Source organism: Pantherophis guttatus, chromosome 4 (genome assembly GCF_059756535.1).
Source record: "Pantherophis guttatus breed Tessera chromosome 4, ASM5975653v1, whole genome shotgun sequence".
Taxonomy (NCBI): Eukaryota; Metazoa; Chordata; class Lepidosauria; order Squamata; family Colubridae; genus Pantherophis; species Pantherophis guttatus.
The window spans coordinates 134,122,008-134,142,075 of record NC_142066.1 but is presented as its reverse complement, the minus strand read 5'-3'; the positions used below and the strand labels follow the sequence as shown (position 1 = coordinate 134,142,075).

At 40.7% G+C, this 20,068-nt stretch overlaps 1 protein-coding gene and 1 long non-coding RNA gene across 6 annotated transcripts in view; one reads left to right on the top strand and one right to left on the bottom strand.

The window, feature by feature from the left end:
- Nucleotides 1-2,164, bottom strand: part of TRDMT1 (tRNA aspartic acid methyltransferase 1) — a 29,787-nt gene extending 27,623 nt beyond the window's left edge. For 2 of the 5 annotated variants that reach the window (XM_087892845.1, XM_087892844.1), the window contains exon 1: nt 2,029-2,164. Coding sequence is in view for 2 of the 5 variants with exons in the window: in XM_087892843.1 (XP_087748969.1) it covers nt 1,899-1,965 (67 nt within the window). In the remaining 3 variants the exon portion in view is untranslated. The other 3 variants (XM_087892843.1, XM_034401823.3, XM_034401824.3) reach the window with 2 other exon arrangements.
- On the top strand, nt 2,001-18,977 carry LOC117654886 (uncharacterized). Its single transcript, XR_009620796.2, has 2 exons — nt 2,001-2,137; nt 11,329-18,977. It is a non-coding gene; the product is annotated as an uncharacterized LOC117654886 (long non-coding RNA).
- The last annotated feature ends 1,091 nt before the right edge of the window (nt 18,978-20,068 follow it).

The following is a 20,068-nucleotide window of genomic DNA, read 5'->3' as shown; positions in this document are numbered from 1 at the left end:
AGATAGATAGATGTGATTTATCATGCTTTGCATGAAGAACCACTTAAGTTTCCCCAAGCGATGTTTTGTAACAGGACAAGAAGCAGATGGTCACCTCTCTCAGAAACTCAATGGCTTCTTCCAGCTGCCAAAGTAGACAATACACTAAACCAACTAAGTGACTATTTGAAAGGCAATTTCCTGCATTTCTAAAATGACCCCAGAGTGCAAAGCATAAAAATGTTTTAAAAAATCAAGGTTCCTAAGAGTTTTGCAGACTAAACTCTCAGGAAAGAGAACCTGCCAACCAGTGGTGGGTTGCCCCTGGTTTGCACAGGTTCTATAGAATCGGTAGTAAAACCAGCGGAAGGCTCCGCCCACCGACCCCGATGTCATCAGAACGCTTCTGCGCGGCGTTGCGAATTGGTAGTAAAGATAAGTAGAACCCACCCCTGATGCCAACCCACTTGGCTATAGGCTTTCATCCCACTCTAAAGCTGCCATCCCAACAGAAGTCACACATTGAAACAAAGCTATCAAAGTAACTGTCCTTACACAGGACTGGAATTTCTAATTGCTGCTGTTGTTACTTCCATGGGATAAGGAACAGAACCTTTTTTCTTCAAAGCTGTCTCAACAATTCCTGGACAGATGCCTCATTGCCTCATTGCATGAGGATTTCTGGCCTACCTTCATTCTTGTTGCTCCTTCCACCCTCATTGCAAACATAAATCCAGGGGTGAAATCCAGCAGGTTCTGTAGAACCGGTAATGGAAATTTTGAGCAGTTCGGAGAACCGACAAATACCATCTCTGGATGGCCCCAGAGTGGGGTGGGAATGGAAATTGTGCAGTATCCTTCCTCTGGAGTGGGGTGGGAATGGAGATCTTGCAGTATCTTTCACCTGCCAAGCCCACCAAGCCACACCACACCCACCAAGCCACGCCCACAGAACCGGTAGTAAAAGAAATTGGATTTCACCACTGCATAGGCCCTTCACCATTCCTCATAAGGGGGATTCCTGCCCTTATTTCCAAGCTTCCTAAAAAGCAGTTGGTTCCAGGTCAGCTGAGGATGGCGGCAGACTGTTCAAGAGATAAAACAGGGATCCCACGGAAAAGTGATGGTAATTGTTGATTTATTCCCTCTGGTTATTTGGCATACTATTTGCATTCCATAAGATCATTCTTCGCATTCCTTTTTGAATTCTAAAAGAAAATTTTAGCTGTCAAGTGACACTCTCTAGCAGTCAAAACAAGGATGGCCAGGGAGACCCAAAATATCTTTTTCTTAGTCTCAGCAATTTTAAGAGGAATGCATTTCAACCTCCAGAATTCCCCAGAGAGCATGCTGTAGCCAGATGAGAGGAGTCCTTCAGGATGCTGAGCTGCCTGAAGCTGTTCCTCCAGGTGAATCAGAGGGCAATGGGCAACCCACTTATAAATTCTATCAAGAAAACTGCAGGGACCTGTCCCAGGGAGTTGCCAGAAATCAACACTTGATTTGAAGAGACAGGAACTCAAAAAGTCAGAAATTTGCAGACAAAGCAACAGCTGGCATTACCTTTCCAGAGAATAAAATCGATTAGTTGTGAAGGGCTAATCATTTAAACGTCCATGACTTTCTGCATTAAGCATAACATTCATTTTCTGCAATGCACTGGTTCCTATAGTTTAGATCAGGGGTCTCCAACCTTGGCCACTAAGCCTGGCGGACTTCAACTCCCAGAATTCCCCAGCCAGCAAAGCAAAGCAAAGAATTCTGGGAGTTGAAGTCGCCAGGCTTAAAGTGGCCAAGGTTGGAGACCCCTGGTTTAGATTGCAACTGCAGGTGTCCTTCCCCACCAGGAAACCGAGCCATGAAAGACATGCCTACGAGGCGGGACCCGAATACCTGTGCGGATCGGAGGATAAACCTACCCTTCAACGCATAGTGCATCCCTCCGACCCCGCTGTATAACTCCAACACTCGCAGCCGCGGATCCATGACCCCCACTTTCAGCAGAAGCAACCCCGAACTGCATCCGGTCGGCCGCGCGTTGTAAACTACCTTTTGTTCCGCTGCTTTTTCGTTCCTATTCGGTCTCTCCGAGAGAGCTTGATCTCACCGGGTGAGCAAGAGCGTTGGAGACTTGAGAATCCCCGCAGGCGGTTGAAAGGTTGGTCGAAGCTTCTGTTTGCATCCTTTAGGATTCGCTGCCTCCCCAACTCCGTTCCTGCATTTGTATAATAAAACACAACCAGTCGGGATAGCTCTCTTTTCGGACCATTTAGGATCCAACTTCTGAAAAACTGAGAAGGAGTCTCTTTAGTTAAGATTTCCAAGGTGGGGATTTTTTTAAAAAAAGAATATCTCATTATGGAAAATTGCATTTGCCTTTAGTTAGATGCAGGGAAATCCCTGGATAAGACTGGGTAAAACTAAAAAGAAGCAGGTATTTTATGATTGGATGAACCAGCATTTGGTGTGCCAAGAAAAAAAATGTTGAGCAATGGACAAGGACAACTGAAAAGGGGATAAAAACTGTCTGCTCCAAACATTAAACGGAGTGCATATAGATTGCCTACAGCCTCTTTTTGAAAGAAAGCAGAAAACAAATGTGGCCTGTTTTCATAATAAGTGAAAGTTCCCTCTCCCACCCCCACCAAAAGCAAACATAGCAGGATTGCTATTGCTAAGCAATATCATGTTACACTTTATGACTGCATTATTTTGCAACGGAAATTCTGGTCCCAGTTGTAGCCATAACTCAAGAACTATCTGTGGAACAGATCATAATCTACTGGTATCAGATATGAGTTAAATTAAACTAAAGAAGAGAAAAACAGTGAATAAATATTGTGCTTATCTCTGTTCAACTTATACAGTAAATATCAGAACAACAGGATGAAGTGGGATGATAGCTAAAGTTGACATACTAACAAATTGAAATGTGTGAATGACACCTCTTCATTAGTCAAAATTAAAAAAGCCTTAGAAGGATTCAAACACTGTTAAAGAAGGATGATAGGATGGAGCTGTAAATATTAGATTAAATGTATTGATGAAGACAATAGCAAACCTCAACAAAATCATGAAGGATAAGACATTTCAATAATAACCAAGATTAAAACAGTAAGTCAAAGGATTTTCAAATACTGATATATCATTATAAAAGCTAGAAATTGAGATTGAGCAAGAGATACAATTGAAGTATGAATCTGGAGATTGGACTATCCAGAAATCAAATAATCAGTCCGGAACCAATAAAGACAGTTACTTTCTTCAGGCAATAATTAGCAAGCAGAAACTCACATATTTTGGACATGTGATATAAGATTTGATGTACTGGAAAATTGATTATGGTTAGCATGATTGAAGCTAGAAAAAGAGAAGAAAGACAAGGATAAGATGAATAGCAAGATTATACTTGGCAGCTACAAAATATTAGTAGACACTAATCAAGTTGGTAAGCATATATCCATACTGGGTTCAAGAGCTGAACCCATCTTGATGGCATTTAATTAATTTCAATGCTGCTCACACAACATAGTCACGGTTCTGTCAATTTTCTTATAGTCCACACAGCTTCTTTTGTCACATAAACCCTGTATCTTTCTTCTGATACCTTGCCCTTTATCCAACCTCCACCCTCATGTCACCTATTCCTTTTGCTCCTAACATAAATAAGTATCACAGGGGAGGTCACACTCTGGATTTGATTTTTGTCTCTGGCCAGTGGTTGAGTGGTCTTGTTATAGGGGATATAGACATGGAACCCTTGTCATGGACTGACCACTCACTCCTTCGCCTAGATCTTCGAACCGCGACCCCTCGCCGCAGGGAGGCGGACCCAATTAGATGGATCCGCCCCAGGCGCCTGATGGATCCTGATAGGTTCCAGACGGAGCTTGGGCCATTTCCTGAGGATCTAGCACATGACTCGGCCGAGGACCTGGTAGCCGCCTGGGATCGGGCGGCTGGTGGGGCCTTGGACCGAGTTGTGCCTTTGCGGCCTCTGACCCGATGCCGATCCCGGGCGGCTCCTTGGTTTACTGAGGAGCTGAGGGAAATGAAGCGCCGGAAAAGACGCCTGGAGAGCGGTTGGAGGGCCAGTCTCGCTGAATCTGATCGAACACTGGTAAGGTCGCATATTAAGACCTACCTAGTGGTGATAAAGACGGCAAAGTCTAACTACTTTTCCGCCTCTATTGCGTCATCAGGGAATCGTCCGGCCGCCCTGTTTAGGGTGACCCGCGCCCTGCTCCATCTGGGAGTGCGGGAGGATCCCTTAGAAGGCAGGGCGGAGGATTTCGGACAATACCTGTATGACAAAATCGCTCAGATCCGGGGGGATTTGGACTCTGACTGGGTAGATCAGGGCAGGGTGACGAGGAACAGTCTTGAGAATGTTATCTGGGAGGAGTTTGATGCTGTGACTCCCGATGATGTGGACAGGATTTTGGGGAGACTTAGTGCGGCCACATGTTTACTGGACCCGTGTCCCTCCTGGTTGGTACTGGCTTCCCGGGAGGTTACACGAGGCTGGCTCCAGGGCGTCATTAATGCTTCGTTGAGTGAGGGTCACTTCCCCGCTGCCCTGAAAGAGGCGGTGGTGAGGCCTCTCCTCAAGAAGCCGTCCCTGGACCCAGCAATATTGGCTAACTATCGTCCTGTCTCCAACCTTCGCTTCATTGCGAAGGTTGTTGAGAGTGTGGTCGCGCAACAGTTTCCACAATTCCTGGAGGAAACATCCTATCTAGATCCGTTCCAGTCGGGTTTCAGGTCTGGGCACAGCACGGAAACGGCATTGGTCGCGTTGGCGGATGATCTCTGGAGGGCTCGGGACAGGGGTTACTCCTCTGTTCTGGTCCTATTAGATCTCTCAGCGGCTTTTGATACCATCGACCATGGTATCATGCTGCACCGGCTGGAAGAGTTGGGGGTGGGAGGCACCGTGTTGCGGTGGTTCTCCTCCTTTCTCTCCGACCGGTCGCAGTTTGTGTTGGCAGGGGGGCAGAGGTCGACCTCGAGGCCTCTCATTTGTGGAGTGCCGCAGGGATCGGTCCTCTCGCCCCTTCTGTTCAACATTTATGTGAAGCCGCTGGGCGAGATCATCCGTGGCTTTGGGGTGAGATACCACCAGTACGCTGATGACACCCAGCTGTACGTTTCCACCCCAGGCCACCCCAACGATGCCCTTGAAGTGATGTCCCAGTGCCTGGAGGCTGTGCGGATCTGGATGGGGAGGAACAGGCTCAGGCTCAACCCTTCCAAGACTGAGTGGCTGTGGCTCCCGGCATCCCGATATAGTCAGTTGACTCCATCACTGACTATTGGGGGCGAGTCTTTGGCCCCCGCTGAAAGGGCTCGCAATCTGGGAGTCCTCCTGGATAGGCAGCTGTCTTTGGAGGAACATCTGACGGCTGTTACCAGGGGGACCTTTTATCAGGTTCGCCTGATTCGCCAGTTGCGGCCCTTTCTTGATCGGGATTCCTTGTGCACAGTCACTCACGCCCTCGTCACCTCTCGCCTTGACTACTGCAACGCTCTCTACATGGGGCTCCCCTTGAAGAGCACCCGGAGGCTCCAGCTGGTCCAGAATGCAGCAGCGCGGGTAGTGATGGGAGCAACATGGCGCTCCCATGTAACACCGCTCCTGCGCGAGCTGCACTGGCTCCCGGTGGTCTTCCGGGTGCGCTTCAAGGTGTTGGTTATCACCTTTAAAGCGCTCCATGGCATAGGGCCTAGCTATCTCCGAGACCGCCTGCTGCTACCGACGACCTCCCACCGACCCGTGCGCTCCCACAGAGAGGGCCTCCTCAGGGTGCCATCAGCCAAACAATGTAGGCTGGTGGCCCCCAGGGGGAGAGCCTTCTCTGTGGGGGCTCCTACCCTCTGGAATCAGTTGCCCCCGGAGATAAGAAGAATCCAGGACCTCAATGCCTTCCGTCGTTCCCTGAAAACCCATCTTTTTCAACAAGCCGGGTTGGCCTAAGAAGAAATTTTTAAAATTTTAAAATTTTTAAATTCTTTTAATTAGTCTGTGATTCTTAACTTTCGGGCCAAAATTTATATATATTTTTAAATGTTTTAATATTTGTATCCTATGTTTTTTATCTTGGCTGTACACCGCCCTGAGTCCTCAGGGAGAAGGGCGGTATATAAATTGGAAATTAAATTAAATTAAAGTATACAATGTTAAATTCTTTGTTCATTTACTGAAACTAAATCCATTGCTTCAATCTCTGGTAACCTCTGGGCATATTATTTGAAACTTCCCACCATTTTTAAAGACATAAGAAATCAATATAAGTCATGTCATGGAAGAGCCTCAACATAGTTAACATAGTTGAAGGAATTCAACAAATCAGCTCCCTCCAGTTTGTATCATTTCCCCCACTCACTACAGCCGGGCCCCCAAAGTCTCCTCCCACCTTGCCTTAACAGAATCTGACCTTGCTGTGGAGGGATAAAAAACTGCCATAGGCATAATGATGAATTATCCTCTCTTCCAGGGTTTTTTTCTTTGATTCTGTGGCTGCCAAGATTAAAGCAAAAAAACACAGTGTAATAAGGCAGCATCAATCTGCCTCAATCAGGGCCATGTGGACAGTGGATAAAACCGGAATTGCTAGATCAGTGGTCCGATGTAAAAGCTTCAAACTTGAAAGCTCTGCAGCTAGGTTACATAAGTTTACTCCTCCCAAAAAACTGCCTGGAACTACAGTTAAAACCTCTCCTCTGCAATATTAGATGCTTTCCAAATCGATTGCTTTACTCAGTTATTGAAAAAATAGTTTCTTACTACATTTTTTTATAGCAGTGGTTTCGCTAAGCAAAACTGGTTGTTGTTTTTTTGTTTTGTTTTTTAAAAGGTTTTTTTTAAGAACCTATAGGCGTAGCAAGGCGTAGAAGAACAGGAAGTTAGTGGTGAAACTGTTTCATTGCTTGTTATCTTTCTATCTACAAATATATATGATACTGGGAAAAAGAAGGGGAAATAGCTGGAAAGATGCACCACATTGTATAAACCATTATTATTGAAAGCCTTGATGAAATTGTTCAGTCAAGTGGTTTTTATGCTCTGTTTGTTCATTATTGCCACTTTGCTTATTATCAGTTATGTACAATGCTGCATGATGTACCAAGTTTATTGTATAAGAAAATGCTGCATGATATTTTCTACATAAAGTGTAATGCCTTACCTTTATCACCCATATTAAATCCTTTATTAGCCTTCTCAGTATATTGTTGAACACTTACTTGGAGAAGTTTTAAATGTTCTTCTGGTGCATGAAATTTTAGGTCTGCACAGTTGATTGACCTTTTAAATGGGTTTCCTAATATTTACTGTCCAGTGACAGCTACCTTTGAAGTCTTCTTCAGCATATGGTGTCTATTAATCTGTAATATTTTTGTTATTCCAGCTGGCAGTTCTGTTTGCTCCTGCTCTTATTCACCTGTCACTCTCATTAGCACTGAATCTTGATAGTGTACAGTCTGTATTAATTTGGTAGGTTGAACAGAAAAAGCATCTGGAAGTCTGATAGGATTACAAAAATGTTGATAGTGATCTTTCCGTTGGTGCACCTTGTATTTAAATTATTATTTTCATTTATCTCAGTCCAGACTAATATTGCAGGGATAGGGTTGCCAGGTCTGCTTCCAAAAAATAGTGGACAAGCGGGGGGTGGGGGGGTGGGGTTTAAGTAGTAAAAAAATAAAAAAATTACAATTAAATTATATATTTTCTTACAAACATTTTAACACGCCATTTTAGGTCAGTCGACATAAGCTACAATACATTTTAAAAATGTGAACTGTACATAATTTTATAATATATTTTTATTTTAATCTCATCATTAATTTTTTCGGAGAATCGAGTTCAATGGATATTCGATCTTTGTCTCATTCTAACTTATGAAAAAAAAGACAAAACGCGATTCTCCTATCCTTATTCTCTTAGATTGTACAGCTTTAGATTACGTACCATTTCATCATAAAGCTTTTGAATAAAAAAAATGTCCACTATTTTGTGAAAACAAATAGTGAACATAATGTGAAAAAAGTCGACTGTCCGTTCAAATAGTGGACACCTGGCAACCCTATGCAGGGATGAGGCCATGTCTTCAGTGGTAGCAAAATTACAATATTTTATTTAAAAACGCACACATGTCCAGCAATTATATTTCTAAAATTAGGCTTGACAGTATATTAGTAATACCTGCTGATATTTCAAAAGACAAAAAAAAAGTTTTTCTTCTTTAGAACATCATTGTGCAAAATTTCTATAATGACAAAGAAAAGAGCTTTAGATTTTCAGCACAAACTATGCAGTTACTTATGAGTAGAATGATGTAGCTTGGCGTTGCCATTTTAGTTGTCTTTAAATCTATTTTGAAACACAGAACTGTCTCTCTTCATTAAACCATTCCAATGTTAATTTGTTGAAAAATGTTCTATCAAGTGACTTTGTATAATATAAGTCATAAGTCATGCTTTTATACAATACAGAGATTGAGTTCATACACAACAAAGTTTAGCATGATTTGTGGTCCAGTCTAGGATAAAATAATATTTTTTAAAGTTCCTTTTGATCTATATTTTATAGAAAGTCAGGATACTCCTACCATTCTGTATCATCTGGATGTACATGATTTATCTTCCTCAGCAAGATGATCAGTGCAGTTTATTGCTATTCTCTCCATTGGCCAGATCCACTGTGATGCTTTCCTAGAGAAGGATATTTATTTCCTTGAAATACTTCCTTAGCTGATCATTACAGAAGTGTATAAAATTATGGATAAAACAAAATTCTTATATGTTTAAGAAAAACCTAACACATAAAAAAAATAGTACAGTACAACAAAATTAGCAAATTACCAAACAAGCTCTTGCAGTTTTCTTGAGAAGATTTCACAAGTGGGTTGCCATTGCCTCCTTCCTAAGGCTGAGAAAGAGGGCCTGGCCCAAGTCCAACCAGCTGACTTTGTGGCTAAGGCAGAACTAGAACTCACAGTCTCTTGGTTTTTAGCCTGTTGCCTTAATCACTTGGCTAACTCTCACAAACTGGCTCTCCCAAAAATTAAATCCATGGTAATTTTTTAAAAGTATGCATATAAGGCATATTTTTAGCTCTACTGCTGCAATTATAGACCTCAGTCTCCTAACTGTATACCTGGTAGAAGTTTGCAGATGTCCTACTATGTACTTCTCAATTTGCAATATTAAACTTGCACAATTGCCACCTTTCTTTTCTGGATGAAGAAGTCAGTCATGTTTTTACGAGGATGTAGGCATTTTCAACCAATAGGCTACTTTCAATAGTATGTTATTTGTGTAATTCATGAGCTGTGAGTATTTTCAGTGCATATAGCATTTACTTTTCATCAGGCTAAGTCCTATGCATTCATGGAAAAAAAATAATAAAAAAGGAAGAATGTTTTGGATACAGTAATTTAACCTTAGCTGTAAATTACATGAAGAGTTGCTTATTTCACTGAATTTTGTAAAAGGGAATTTCTGTATTTTATATCTCATTTAAGATTGGTACTTGAAAGAAATCTCTTAAGGAAAACGGAGGCAATGCTTTAGTGAATAAGTAGGCAGTTGTTTCCAAACATTTCATCCTCATATATTTATTGATGTCATATCAAAAAACCAGCCCCCTCTCCAAAAAATCTCAGACACTATTATAAGAAATACTGCTAAAAACTGTGGACAGTCGTAAGGTTTGGATCATCTGCTCAGTGATCCTGAATATCTTTTGATCATCTGAAATATCTTTTTTTACTGTGCTGAAAGAAATTGTCAGACAGGTGGACATAATGAATTTGATTTCCCATTGCTGGTTCTGATTGCTGATCCCATTGTCAAAAGCGGATTTTAAAAGTCTAATGCCAGTTGCCTATACAAGCAGAAAGATAAATCTTTATCACCTGCTTGATATCTCATGCTAAATACTTGTTTTGGTGTCCTACTATGTTCTTCTCAATTTGCAATATTAAACTTGCACAATTGCCACCTTTGTTTTCAGGATGAAGAAAGAAGTCATTGTAATTTGCAAACCATGGTTTATGACAGACCTGGGCAGTTTATGGTCCCTGTCCAGCCCATGTGAAATCAATTGGAAATTAGAAATCAAAAGTAAATAAGGCGTCGAGGGGTCAGGAGAAGAAGTTGAGTCAGGTCCAGCTCTGTAAAGTCACCATGCACTCGTACAGTTGGCTTGTGGTTGCAGGAGTTCAAAGAGAGAAAGTGCTTTTCTGTACCTCTGCAATGCTTGTCCTTGACCTGAAGCAGCCTGAGGGTGGAGGAAGTTATCATGTGAGGGGACTGGGCTCAGCGGCCATCCATCGCTGCCTCGGTCAAAGTGCAGGCAAGCAGGTGGAATGTATTCTATTGGCTTGGTCCTTCACGATAGTCCCAGTTTCTTATGAAGCCCCTTGAGAAAATGTATACCCCACCCCTGATTTATGGCTTAGTGCAAAAGCTTGTAAACAAGCAACATTGAGAAAGGTCTATGAGGACGTCGTCTTGAGTTCTGACTGCTCTTCCATAGAATCTAGTTAAGAATCAAAAAAAGTCTTCTAGTGAAGTGGGTGGGGTGGAGGAGAGAAAAGCACAGCACTGACCTGAGGCAAGAGCAGAAGATACAAAACTTACTTTCCTACTTAAATGGCAGCAGCCATAAAATTACTGTTTCATTGGAAGATGAAATGAGGGCCAACCTACTCCTGAAATCTGTAGCTCAGCTTCAGGGTCACCTGCTTCACTGCCTCACTAGTGAAAGCAAGATTACTGTATTTTTCGGAATATATGACGCACCTTTTTCCCCCCTAAAAGGAGGTGAAAATTTAGGTGCGTCATATACATCAAATGTAGCCCCGCCCACCCACTGGCCCCCACCCTTTGGCCTCTGCCTCCCAGCAGTTTACCTCCTTGCAGCAAGCAGCAAGAAGAAACAGCTCCTTTCAGCTTCAGCACAGCCTAATTAGCACAAGTTGATTGGATCGGCGTCCCGACTCTTAGCTGTTTTGCTCTCAGCTGTTTTGGCCAGGCCTCTGCTGCTTGCTGCAAGGAGGTAAATTGCTGGAGCAGATTTTTTTTTTTTTTTGGTGCTAATCAAGCTATGCTGACAATGAAAATGAAAGTAAAGCAGGCTGTTTGCTGTTTGCTGCAACAAGGCAAAATTGCTGGGAGGCAGAGGCAGATTTCTTTTTCTTGTTTTCCTCACCAAAAAAGGTAGGTGCGTTTTATAGTCTGGTGTGTCTTATACTCCGAAAAATATGGTATTTGGGCATTGTAGGGAAAACCTAATCAACAGTCAATGTTAAAACTGAATGGATGTCATCCTTGGCTTGACAGGTCAAAACAAATATATGTCTCAGGATGATTCTGAATTACTTTGTGGGTAGGGGACCAGGAGGCCCAGAGCTTCTATTCTTCTGTATTGGAGCAATGAATGAAGAGGTGCTTTTGAGAAAAGCCGGGCTAAATCAACATACTGTAAGTATGTTTATCCTGCTTATAGAGAGATGAGATCAATGTTTTGCTCAATGACTGCTCAGTCTTTTATGGATAGAAAAACTATTTTTCACTTTTAATTAAAAAAGAGAAAACATAATTTGCTTTTACTGTATCTCATAAAATCATCTCTTATATCTTTCAGGACAATCTGACTTTGAAATCCAAAGAGATTATTTTCTAGTTTGGGGTAGAACCGCTGATAACATAATACTAATCAAAACTAAATACATAATCATTGGTGATAGTTTTCTTTTTTACAGAATTACTACTCCCTAATTACAGCTCAGTTATTGAGTTTTCCTCAGGTTCTTCCTCTTTCAAGAGAAGACTCATCATAAACATAATTAACATTCAACTTAACAGAATTTATCTGAATGGTGTGAAAAAAATAGTATATAATATTTTAATTTTCTTACATATTTTAATTTGCCTATTCTTCATAGCCAAGAAAAGAAATTATTCTGTCAAAATTTGAAAAGAGTTGCTTAATGGAAGTTACACATTTCCATTCAATGTGTAGGGCAAATTGATTGGAAAAATGGAAGCTAATGGTAAAGTAAAATAATTGAATTTAAGTTTTAACTATATCTTCTGTAAAAGAAATCAAAGCCATTTTTGTCTTTCTATAGTTTTTACTTTTCTGAACTTCTATCTTTTTTCCTATTCTCTCCCTTATCTATTTCTTTATTAGTTTTTATGTTTTATTAAAAAAAATGTAATAAAGCCACATTAAAAGAATGTATTAAGGCTCCTGATGTTATTACCAATTTATAACTAATTTTGTTGTATTTGTGAAAATATGCATTTAATTACTAATTTTCATGATAAGCTTAATAGTTGAATTGTATACACAAGTCTTCCATATTTTTCCTATGTTTTCCTTTTTTCCAAAACATTGGGGTTATAATTGCAATTAATATTCTAATGGTGTAAAATGCTGTATGCAGTACGCTATTATTTTAAAATTACAATTTTTTGGAATGGCTACTCCAGAATTTCTCAAGTTCAGCAACTTTGGGATGTGCAGGCTTCAATTCTCAGAATTCCCCGGGGAAGCATGCTGGCCAGGGAATTTTGGGAACCGAAGTCCATGCTTCTTAAAGCTGCTGAGGTTGAGAAATACTAGGCTATTCAATACTTTACCAGATGAGCTGTAAAAATGTGAAGTTATTTTTCTCTGTTATGGTTGTTATACTACAGGGTTTTTCTGAACATTAGTTCTTAACTCAAATGGGTTCATTTATATCCCACCTTTATTATTTTTACCAATAACTCAAGATAATGAACATATCCAAAACTTTCGTCTTCCTATTTTCCCCACAACAACAATCCTGTGAGGTGGGTTGCACTGAGGGAGAGTGATAGCCCCAAGAATACCCAGATGGTTTCCATGGCTAAGGTGGGGTTTGATCTCCCGGTCTCTTGTTTTCTGGCCTTGTGTCTTAAGCACTAGACCAAACTGGCATGAGTTTTTAAGTAAGTAATTTCAATTTTCTGCCCCTTGAAGCTACGGGTTGTTTAAATAGTAGAGTTGTACCCTATATTTGAAATTAATGCATCCTACAAGTTTTTTGCTCGTTTTGAACTGAAGTACCAAGTCCAAAGAAGCATTCTTTCAGCAGAGCCAGAAAAAGACTTACCTGGAAAGTGAAAATGAAGACAGAGGGCAGTCCCTCACAAAATGATTGGTCTTCTGTTCTGGCCGCAGGAAACCAACCACACAACATGGATACACCCATAATGTTCTGGATGTGAATGCTAAGCAGGTAATCTTTTTAAATTCTAGCCCATTGCATTGTATCTATATTCTCTTGATGGTCCCAAGCCTCTTTGTTTCTTGAATAATTAGAGACCTCGACCAAACCTAAGATCCTTATTTACATCTTATTTATTCAATTTATAAAGTAATCTGGCATGGGAATGAAGTAATTATTTCAAACCAGGATTATTTGAAATTGCCATTAAATAAATGTTTTATGTTGGTCTCGAGTTATATATTCATTTAGAAATAAGATTTTTTTTAAAGCAGGGGTGCCCAACCCCCAGGCTGTGGCCCACTACCGAGCTGTGGCTTATTCAAAAGTGGGGCACATGATTGGCTGGCTGGAGTGCACATGAGCAGCTCAACTTGTACAAACAGCGGGCACCCATGCACATCAGCCCACCACTCACTTAAAGAGCTGTTTTAAGGTACAACAAGGGAATAGGCCTCCAACTGTTTAGAATTAATGCAATGTGTGAATCCAGCCATTATGGATTGCAAGTGCAGTGCTGTGTGCACAGCAAGCTAAGTTAATTGTGATTCAGTATGTGCTAATATAGTTTTGTGACTTATTCAACAAGCCACAGCTAAAACCAACTCTGGTTTAGAATGTGTGAACTTATTTCCTGTTAGGTTCATATTGCACCCTAAGACCAAGTATACTTAGTGAAATAATCAGCAGGTTTGCATTGCTCAAATCAAACTGCGGCTTCCTAAAGCATGCTGAGCCTGATAGGCTTCAAAAGCTTTCTCCTACCTTCCTACAAAAGCTGTGCTTGTACTTTGCCACAGCTGTTCTGGTGTGTGGGTTTTTTGGCAGTAATTAAGCTAAACAAACCAAATGTAACCATCTGTGTTTATTTGGTACATATTTACTTGAGATCTATCTCATTACTCCCCCGAAAGACTCTTGTAAGAATCATTACTTCCATAAAGTAACATCAAAGGATTACAAACTTCAAATTAGGTGTTTGAATTAAGCATCCTTTTCTGTTATCCCCCCCCAAATATCTATTTTAGAGATGATTTGTCAAGAAAAAAGTTGTTTGCCTCAAAATTGCCAGATGTAGCCTGTGATTTGAACAGAATTGTTTCCAAGGATTGTAAAGCCTTTAAAAATAACAATGGAGGGAAATCCTCTGTGGAGTTGTTACCATTTGAATGCTACCCTCTGCTTTGGCTGGTTGCCTAGGCTACTGAACAAAGGAAAATGTTGGTCTCTATATGATCCAAATACAACACCTCTCTAATTTGCTGCTTTGAATGTGCTATAGACTCCTGGCCATCTTGATTATAGATGATGTTCCTTGCGTATAATGTAGTAGAAATCCAGACGTATTTGATAGTAGCACCTTCAATTTAATAGACTATTTATGCCAATATGACATTACCCTGGCTTCAATCCCTCCCCAATTTATATTTTTGTCATAACAAATAGAAGCTGATCTGCTCCAAAATACTGATCTTCATTAACTTTTTTCTTTACAAGAAGCCCCTGGGCTTTACATGAGCCCCATAAGATTTTAAAGAAAATTAAAATAATGGGCAGCTGCAATTCAGTGATTTTCAATTCATTTTCCAGAAGCAGGTTAAGGATAGGGAATATGCTGAAGGAGGGGGCTAGATAAATCAGGAGTGCTATTCACAGGTTCTGACAGGTTCTGGAGAACCAGTAGTGGAAGTTTTGAGTAGTTCGGAGAATTGACAAATACCACCTCTGGCTGGCCCGAGTGGGGCGGGAATGGAGATTTTGCAGTATCCTTCCCCCAGAAGTGGGGAGGGAATGGGGATTTTGCAGTAGCCTTCCCTGGGAGTGGGGTGGGAATGGAGATTTTGCAGTATCCTTCCCCTGCCACGCCCACTAAGCTATGTCCACCAAGCCACGCCCACAGAACCAGTAGTAAAAATAATTGAATCCCACCACTGGATAAAATGGTAGGTCAACATTTTAAAAATATAAAACATAACAGCTCTCGAGATCTTGGTGGGCTGAAACTTCCATTTTGTTAGGGCTGAGGTGGAGTTGTTCTTGGAGGACGTGGATTGACCATCACTGGGCTCCAGCATAAGGTCAGATAGTCTTCACAGATTTCTCTCCCTTTGAGATTGTGATGCTAGGATGGGATAAAACAGCACCCAGCTCTGTGCTTGCCTGGTGGCAGTTAGGGAGGCGAGGATCTGGTTGGGCACTGAGTTGTCCCCATGTCCAGTTGGTCAAGCTGACTTGTTCCACACTAACCTGGTTGTGCTGACCCAGTGCGCCGACCCGGTCACAACCAGCTATCTGTGCTGATCTGGCCACACCCATGTGGCCAGGCCAACCCGTCCACGCCCATCCGTCCACGTTAACCTAACCACAGTGAGTTGTCCAAGATCCTCTGTCTTGAAAGGCAAGATCTTCAGACACCACTTTGTATAAGTGCTCACAATAAATTCAAAAAATTCCATATTTGTTCACTGCTCTGTTGGGCAACTAGGGATTGGGAAGAACTGAGGCGAGACAGGTTCTGAAGCTAACAAGCCTTTATTGGCTTACCACAGGCAACAGGAACAGAGCAAGTTTAGAATGACAACAGAAGAGTTCATTCGTCTGACAGCTATTTATATAGCAGCTGTCAGACGCAATAAACCAATTGGAGAGCTTTATTCTCCCGCTGCAAATGCTGTGCACCTTAGCCAATCAAGAGCTTTCTTGCCATTGCTTTGTAAGTCTGAGGACTTAACATCCCTTCCATCCTGGACGGCACATGCAGTTGGCCAGATATGCAGGGCGCCGATGTTTCCGCGCAGATCTTCGCAGTTCAGGGGTGGCTTCTGAAGGAGTAGGAGGTGTTTGCTCGGCCTATGGAACTACCGGCGACTTTTCTGGAACTTTATCTTCAGAGACCATCTCAGACGGGACTCCTGGCTCTTCAGGTAAATTGGGTGCCAGTGGTGCATTGAAGGGTGGGATAAACAGTTCGTTGCTTGGACTTGAATTTATGCATAGTTCTTTGTTGTTGGCTGTTTCTTGTTGTGTGACGATAGGCCGGCCACACAGTTGATTGATGTGGTGCCGCCAGATCCTTCCATTGTTGAGTTCGACCCTGTATGAGCAGGACCCTGTAATTTGTTTTATTAGTCATGGTAGCCACCTTGGTTCGCCCCCATAGTTCTGGGCATAGACTGGATCTCCCACATTAAAGTTTTGGATGTGGCTGGTAGAGTCTGGGGGGTTGTCAGGTGCATAATTGGGGTACGTAATTGGGTGCAAATTGGACAGTTTGGAGCTGTCGACCCATTAGTAGTTCAGCTGGGCATGGCATTATGTGTTGTGCCATGAGGTATCAGGATACTTTCTCCTGCCAGTCACCTGGGCCAAACCTTGCCAGAGATTCTTTGGCTGACCTGACAGCCCATTCAGCCATCCTATTACTAGCTGGGAAAAATGGGGCTACCTGGGGATGGTGTATGCAGGGTGGATTTGATTTAAATCAAACTGATTTAAATCACAATTTAAATCACGATTTAAATCACTAGTCAGTGAGGCTTGATTTAAATCATAGTTTTCTACATAAAGACTAATTCTTGGTGGTATAACTTTAATATGCAAGTAGATGAAGATTTTTAGAATAACAACTTTTCATATTAGTTTTTTTATCCCCCGTTTAATAGGTTAATCATTCATATTTGGACAACTTTTCTGTTGTACTTAGGAAGGAGAAAAATAATCATTACCTTAATAATAACAATTTAAATAGATTTATTCAACTGAAACAATAACATTACAGCATATGTTATTTGCTTAAACAAACATCCATGTTTGTTAACTAATTTGGCTAAACAATATATATATATTTTAAGAAACTTAGACTGCCAACCCAGCCTACACATGAAAAACTTAAATACTGTCCTCTGTAGCTCACTCGTCATCTTCATCTTCTTCTTTGTTCATAATCTGGAAAAGAAAAACAAGCTTTCCTGCTTTATCGGGTCCCAAACGATTTCTCAATTTAGAATGAATGAGTCCAAAGGAAGAGAATATTCTTTCAACGCCTGCAGAAGAAGCTACTGCTGTTAAAAGTGAAATCATTACTTGAACAGTCTCTAAATCCAAGTGCTTAAGTGACTTCCACCAGTTCATTGGTGTGACTTTCTTTAAAATATCTTCAGCAAACATATATTTCTTGAATGGTTCCCCCTTAGCTTTGAAGTTTATTATAGTTGGCATTACAGATGGATGATTGCTGGATACCCATGTCATAGCTAACTCCTCTTCCTCAACACTTAAGTTTTGACCCTGATACTGGATATTGACAATATTTGCCAAAAAAATGAGCTGGAGACAATACTTGTCCCATTCGTTTTTTTAATGCTTGTAATTTAATTCTGTCCATGTGTAGTTCTGTTTTTAAGTGTTCACTCAGTTCCTTCCAAATTTCAACAGAATCAGCAATAAAACAGCTATTTTTCTGTATTTTGTTTAAAGCTTCAGAGATAGGTTTCAGGATGCTCAGCATATGTTCAACATTTCTCTTAAACCCAATGTTGAGGATTTTGGACGTGACAGCGCCATCTATTTTATCTCGATTTTCTTCACAAACTGTCATCAGAATAGACCAGTTCTTGATATACTGCTCAAAACAGTCCACCAGAGTTCCATCTAACATCTTGTGGGAGTGTTAGCTTGGTTCCACCCATCCTTTTCAGAGCTGCTGCAGCAAAATGATTATTACGGAAGTATTTAGCAATTTCAACAACATTAGTCTTTATTTCTGGAACACTTAAGTCTTTGGCTAAGAGGTGCAGCAAATGAGCACTGCAACCATATGTTATTAGCTTTGTATTCCCTTCCTGCTCTTCTAAATTTCTTCTCATCTTGGATACATTTGCAGCATTGTCTGTGACCAAACTGTGTACTAGACATTTGAATTTTTGTTCACATGTTATTATAGCTTTTACTGCCACTTCTTGTAAGTATTCTGCTGTGTGTGCATTTCCTGACGTATCAATTGTTTGTGCAAGGAAGACTTTCCCTTCTTCTGTTGTTATACAAGCACATACAATAGGATCATTGTGGACATTACTCCACCCATCAATACTTAGGTTAACAATTCTACCCTCCAGAGCTGTTGCACATTGCTCCATTTCTCTGTCATACACTTTATCCAGCAGTTTCCCTGCAACATCTGCTCTGCTGGGTGGACTGTATCCTGGTCTCAGTGACTGAACCATATTAATGAAATGTGGGTTCTCAGTCAGATGGAAAGAGTTCGTTGCATAAACAAACTGGGCAATTTTTTTATCAATTAACTCTTTTTCTAATCTGCTAGTTTTTATCACAAACTTATCTATGGTGATTCCAGGAGGGAAGGGTTTTTTCTTTCTTTTAGGTGATAGTAATATGTGGCTGTGGGTGTCTGATGCTAATGATGCTAATGAAGCACTATCCTGGATGGATAACTCTGAAACTGTAGAACAGGAGGATGGTGATCTTGAAGGTGGATAGTTTCCAGAATCCATGAATTCCCCTAAACAAAAAAGTCAATGCTGTTATTTTATTGTTTATACAATTTCTGCTTATTGTACACAGCACTGCCCCAAAAGGAATATTTGCTTTTCTTCATAACTGTACCAAATGACAGTAACATGCAGTAATAATAAGAAATATAATTTTGCTCAAACATGACAGTTCAAGGCAGTTTTTAGAAATACGATTCAATAAAAATGTTTACCAACCTGAAAATCCTGCCCGTTCAAATGTGTTTCTTTGGTCATCTTCATCACAGCACTTCTCATGATGTTTCCTCATTCGGGCCACCAGGCCTTGCATTTCTTTGTTGCAGTGTTTGCAGTTTGCACGCATGCCTGCCTTACCGATAGGTAAAGGAACTTCATTAAAATATTGCCAAACTGGGTCTCTTTTACGGCCTGCTGCCATTATAGGTTTTTTCCTCCAAGGAAAGAATGTGATAAACCTCAGGTCATACACACAAAAAGATCCAAAGACTTGTCTGTCTGTGGCGGTACAGTATTGTGCTCAGAAAGTTTCACTTTCATTTTGTACTGCTTGTCTGCTTGTCCCTTCCTCCTCACACTTAGTTTTACTTTCTTGTGCAGATCTATTCTGCAAACAATCAGAAAAATATTGTTTCTATTTTATTCACTGAACTTCTTGAAACTTAGCATTGAAGGAGTTGATTCTGTATTCATAGGTTTGTAGAACAATAGGATTAAGGTCTTTTTCTCAACTCTGTTCATGTTATAACATTTTTGCTGTGAAGAAGAAGCATGTGATCTCTGCTGAGTCAAATTCAGTTTTGAGAACTGCAAAAGTAAACCAAGCATCTGTGATAATATCTTGTAGGCAGAGAAACTGCCCAATAATCTTACAAAAACCTCTGGAAGAGCATGACATTGTGAATGGATTAATGGAATTTATTTACCAAAAAAATTAAACATATACAGCCTTATTCTACATAATTAAAAAACTAATCTTTATTTCATGATGGAATAACTTTTGGATGGTAATATATTTTCCTCAAAAAGCATTTTATTTAAAAAAAATCCGATTTAAATAAAAAAAAATCCGATTTAAATCAAAAAAATCCGATTTAAAATTTAAAAATCTGATTTTTTTTATTTTTTAAAAAAAATCATTGATTTTTATCCACCCTGGGTGTATGTCATGTTCTGCCAGGTACATTTGGAATGGAGCCAACGTTAACTGTGGCTCATTATCAGAGACCAGCACATCGGGCAATCTGTGTGTGGCAAACAGCCTCTGTAAGACTTGGATGACCGTGCTGGATGTGGTAGATGCCATTAACACTGCCT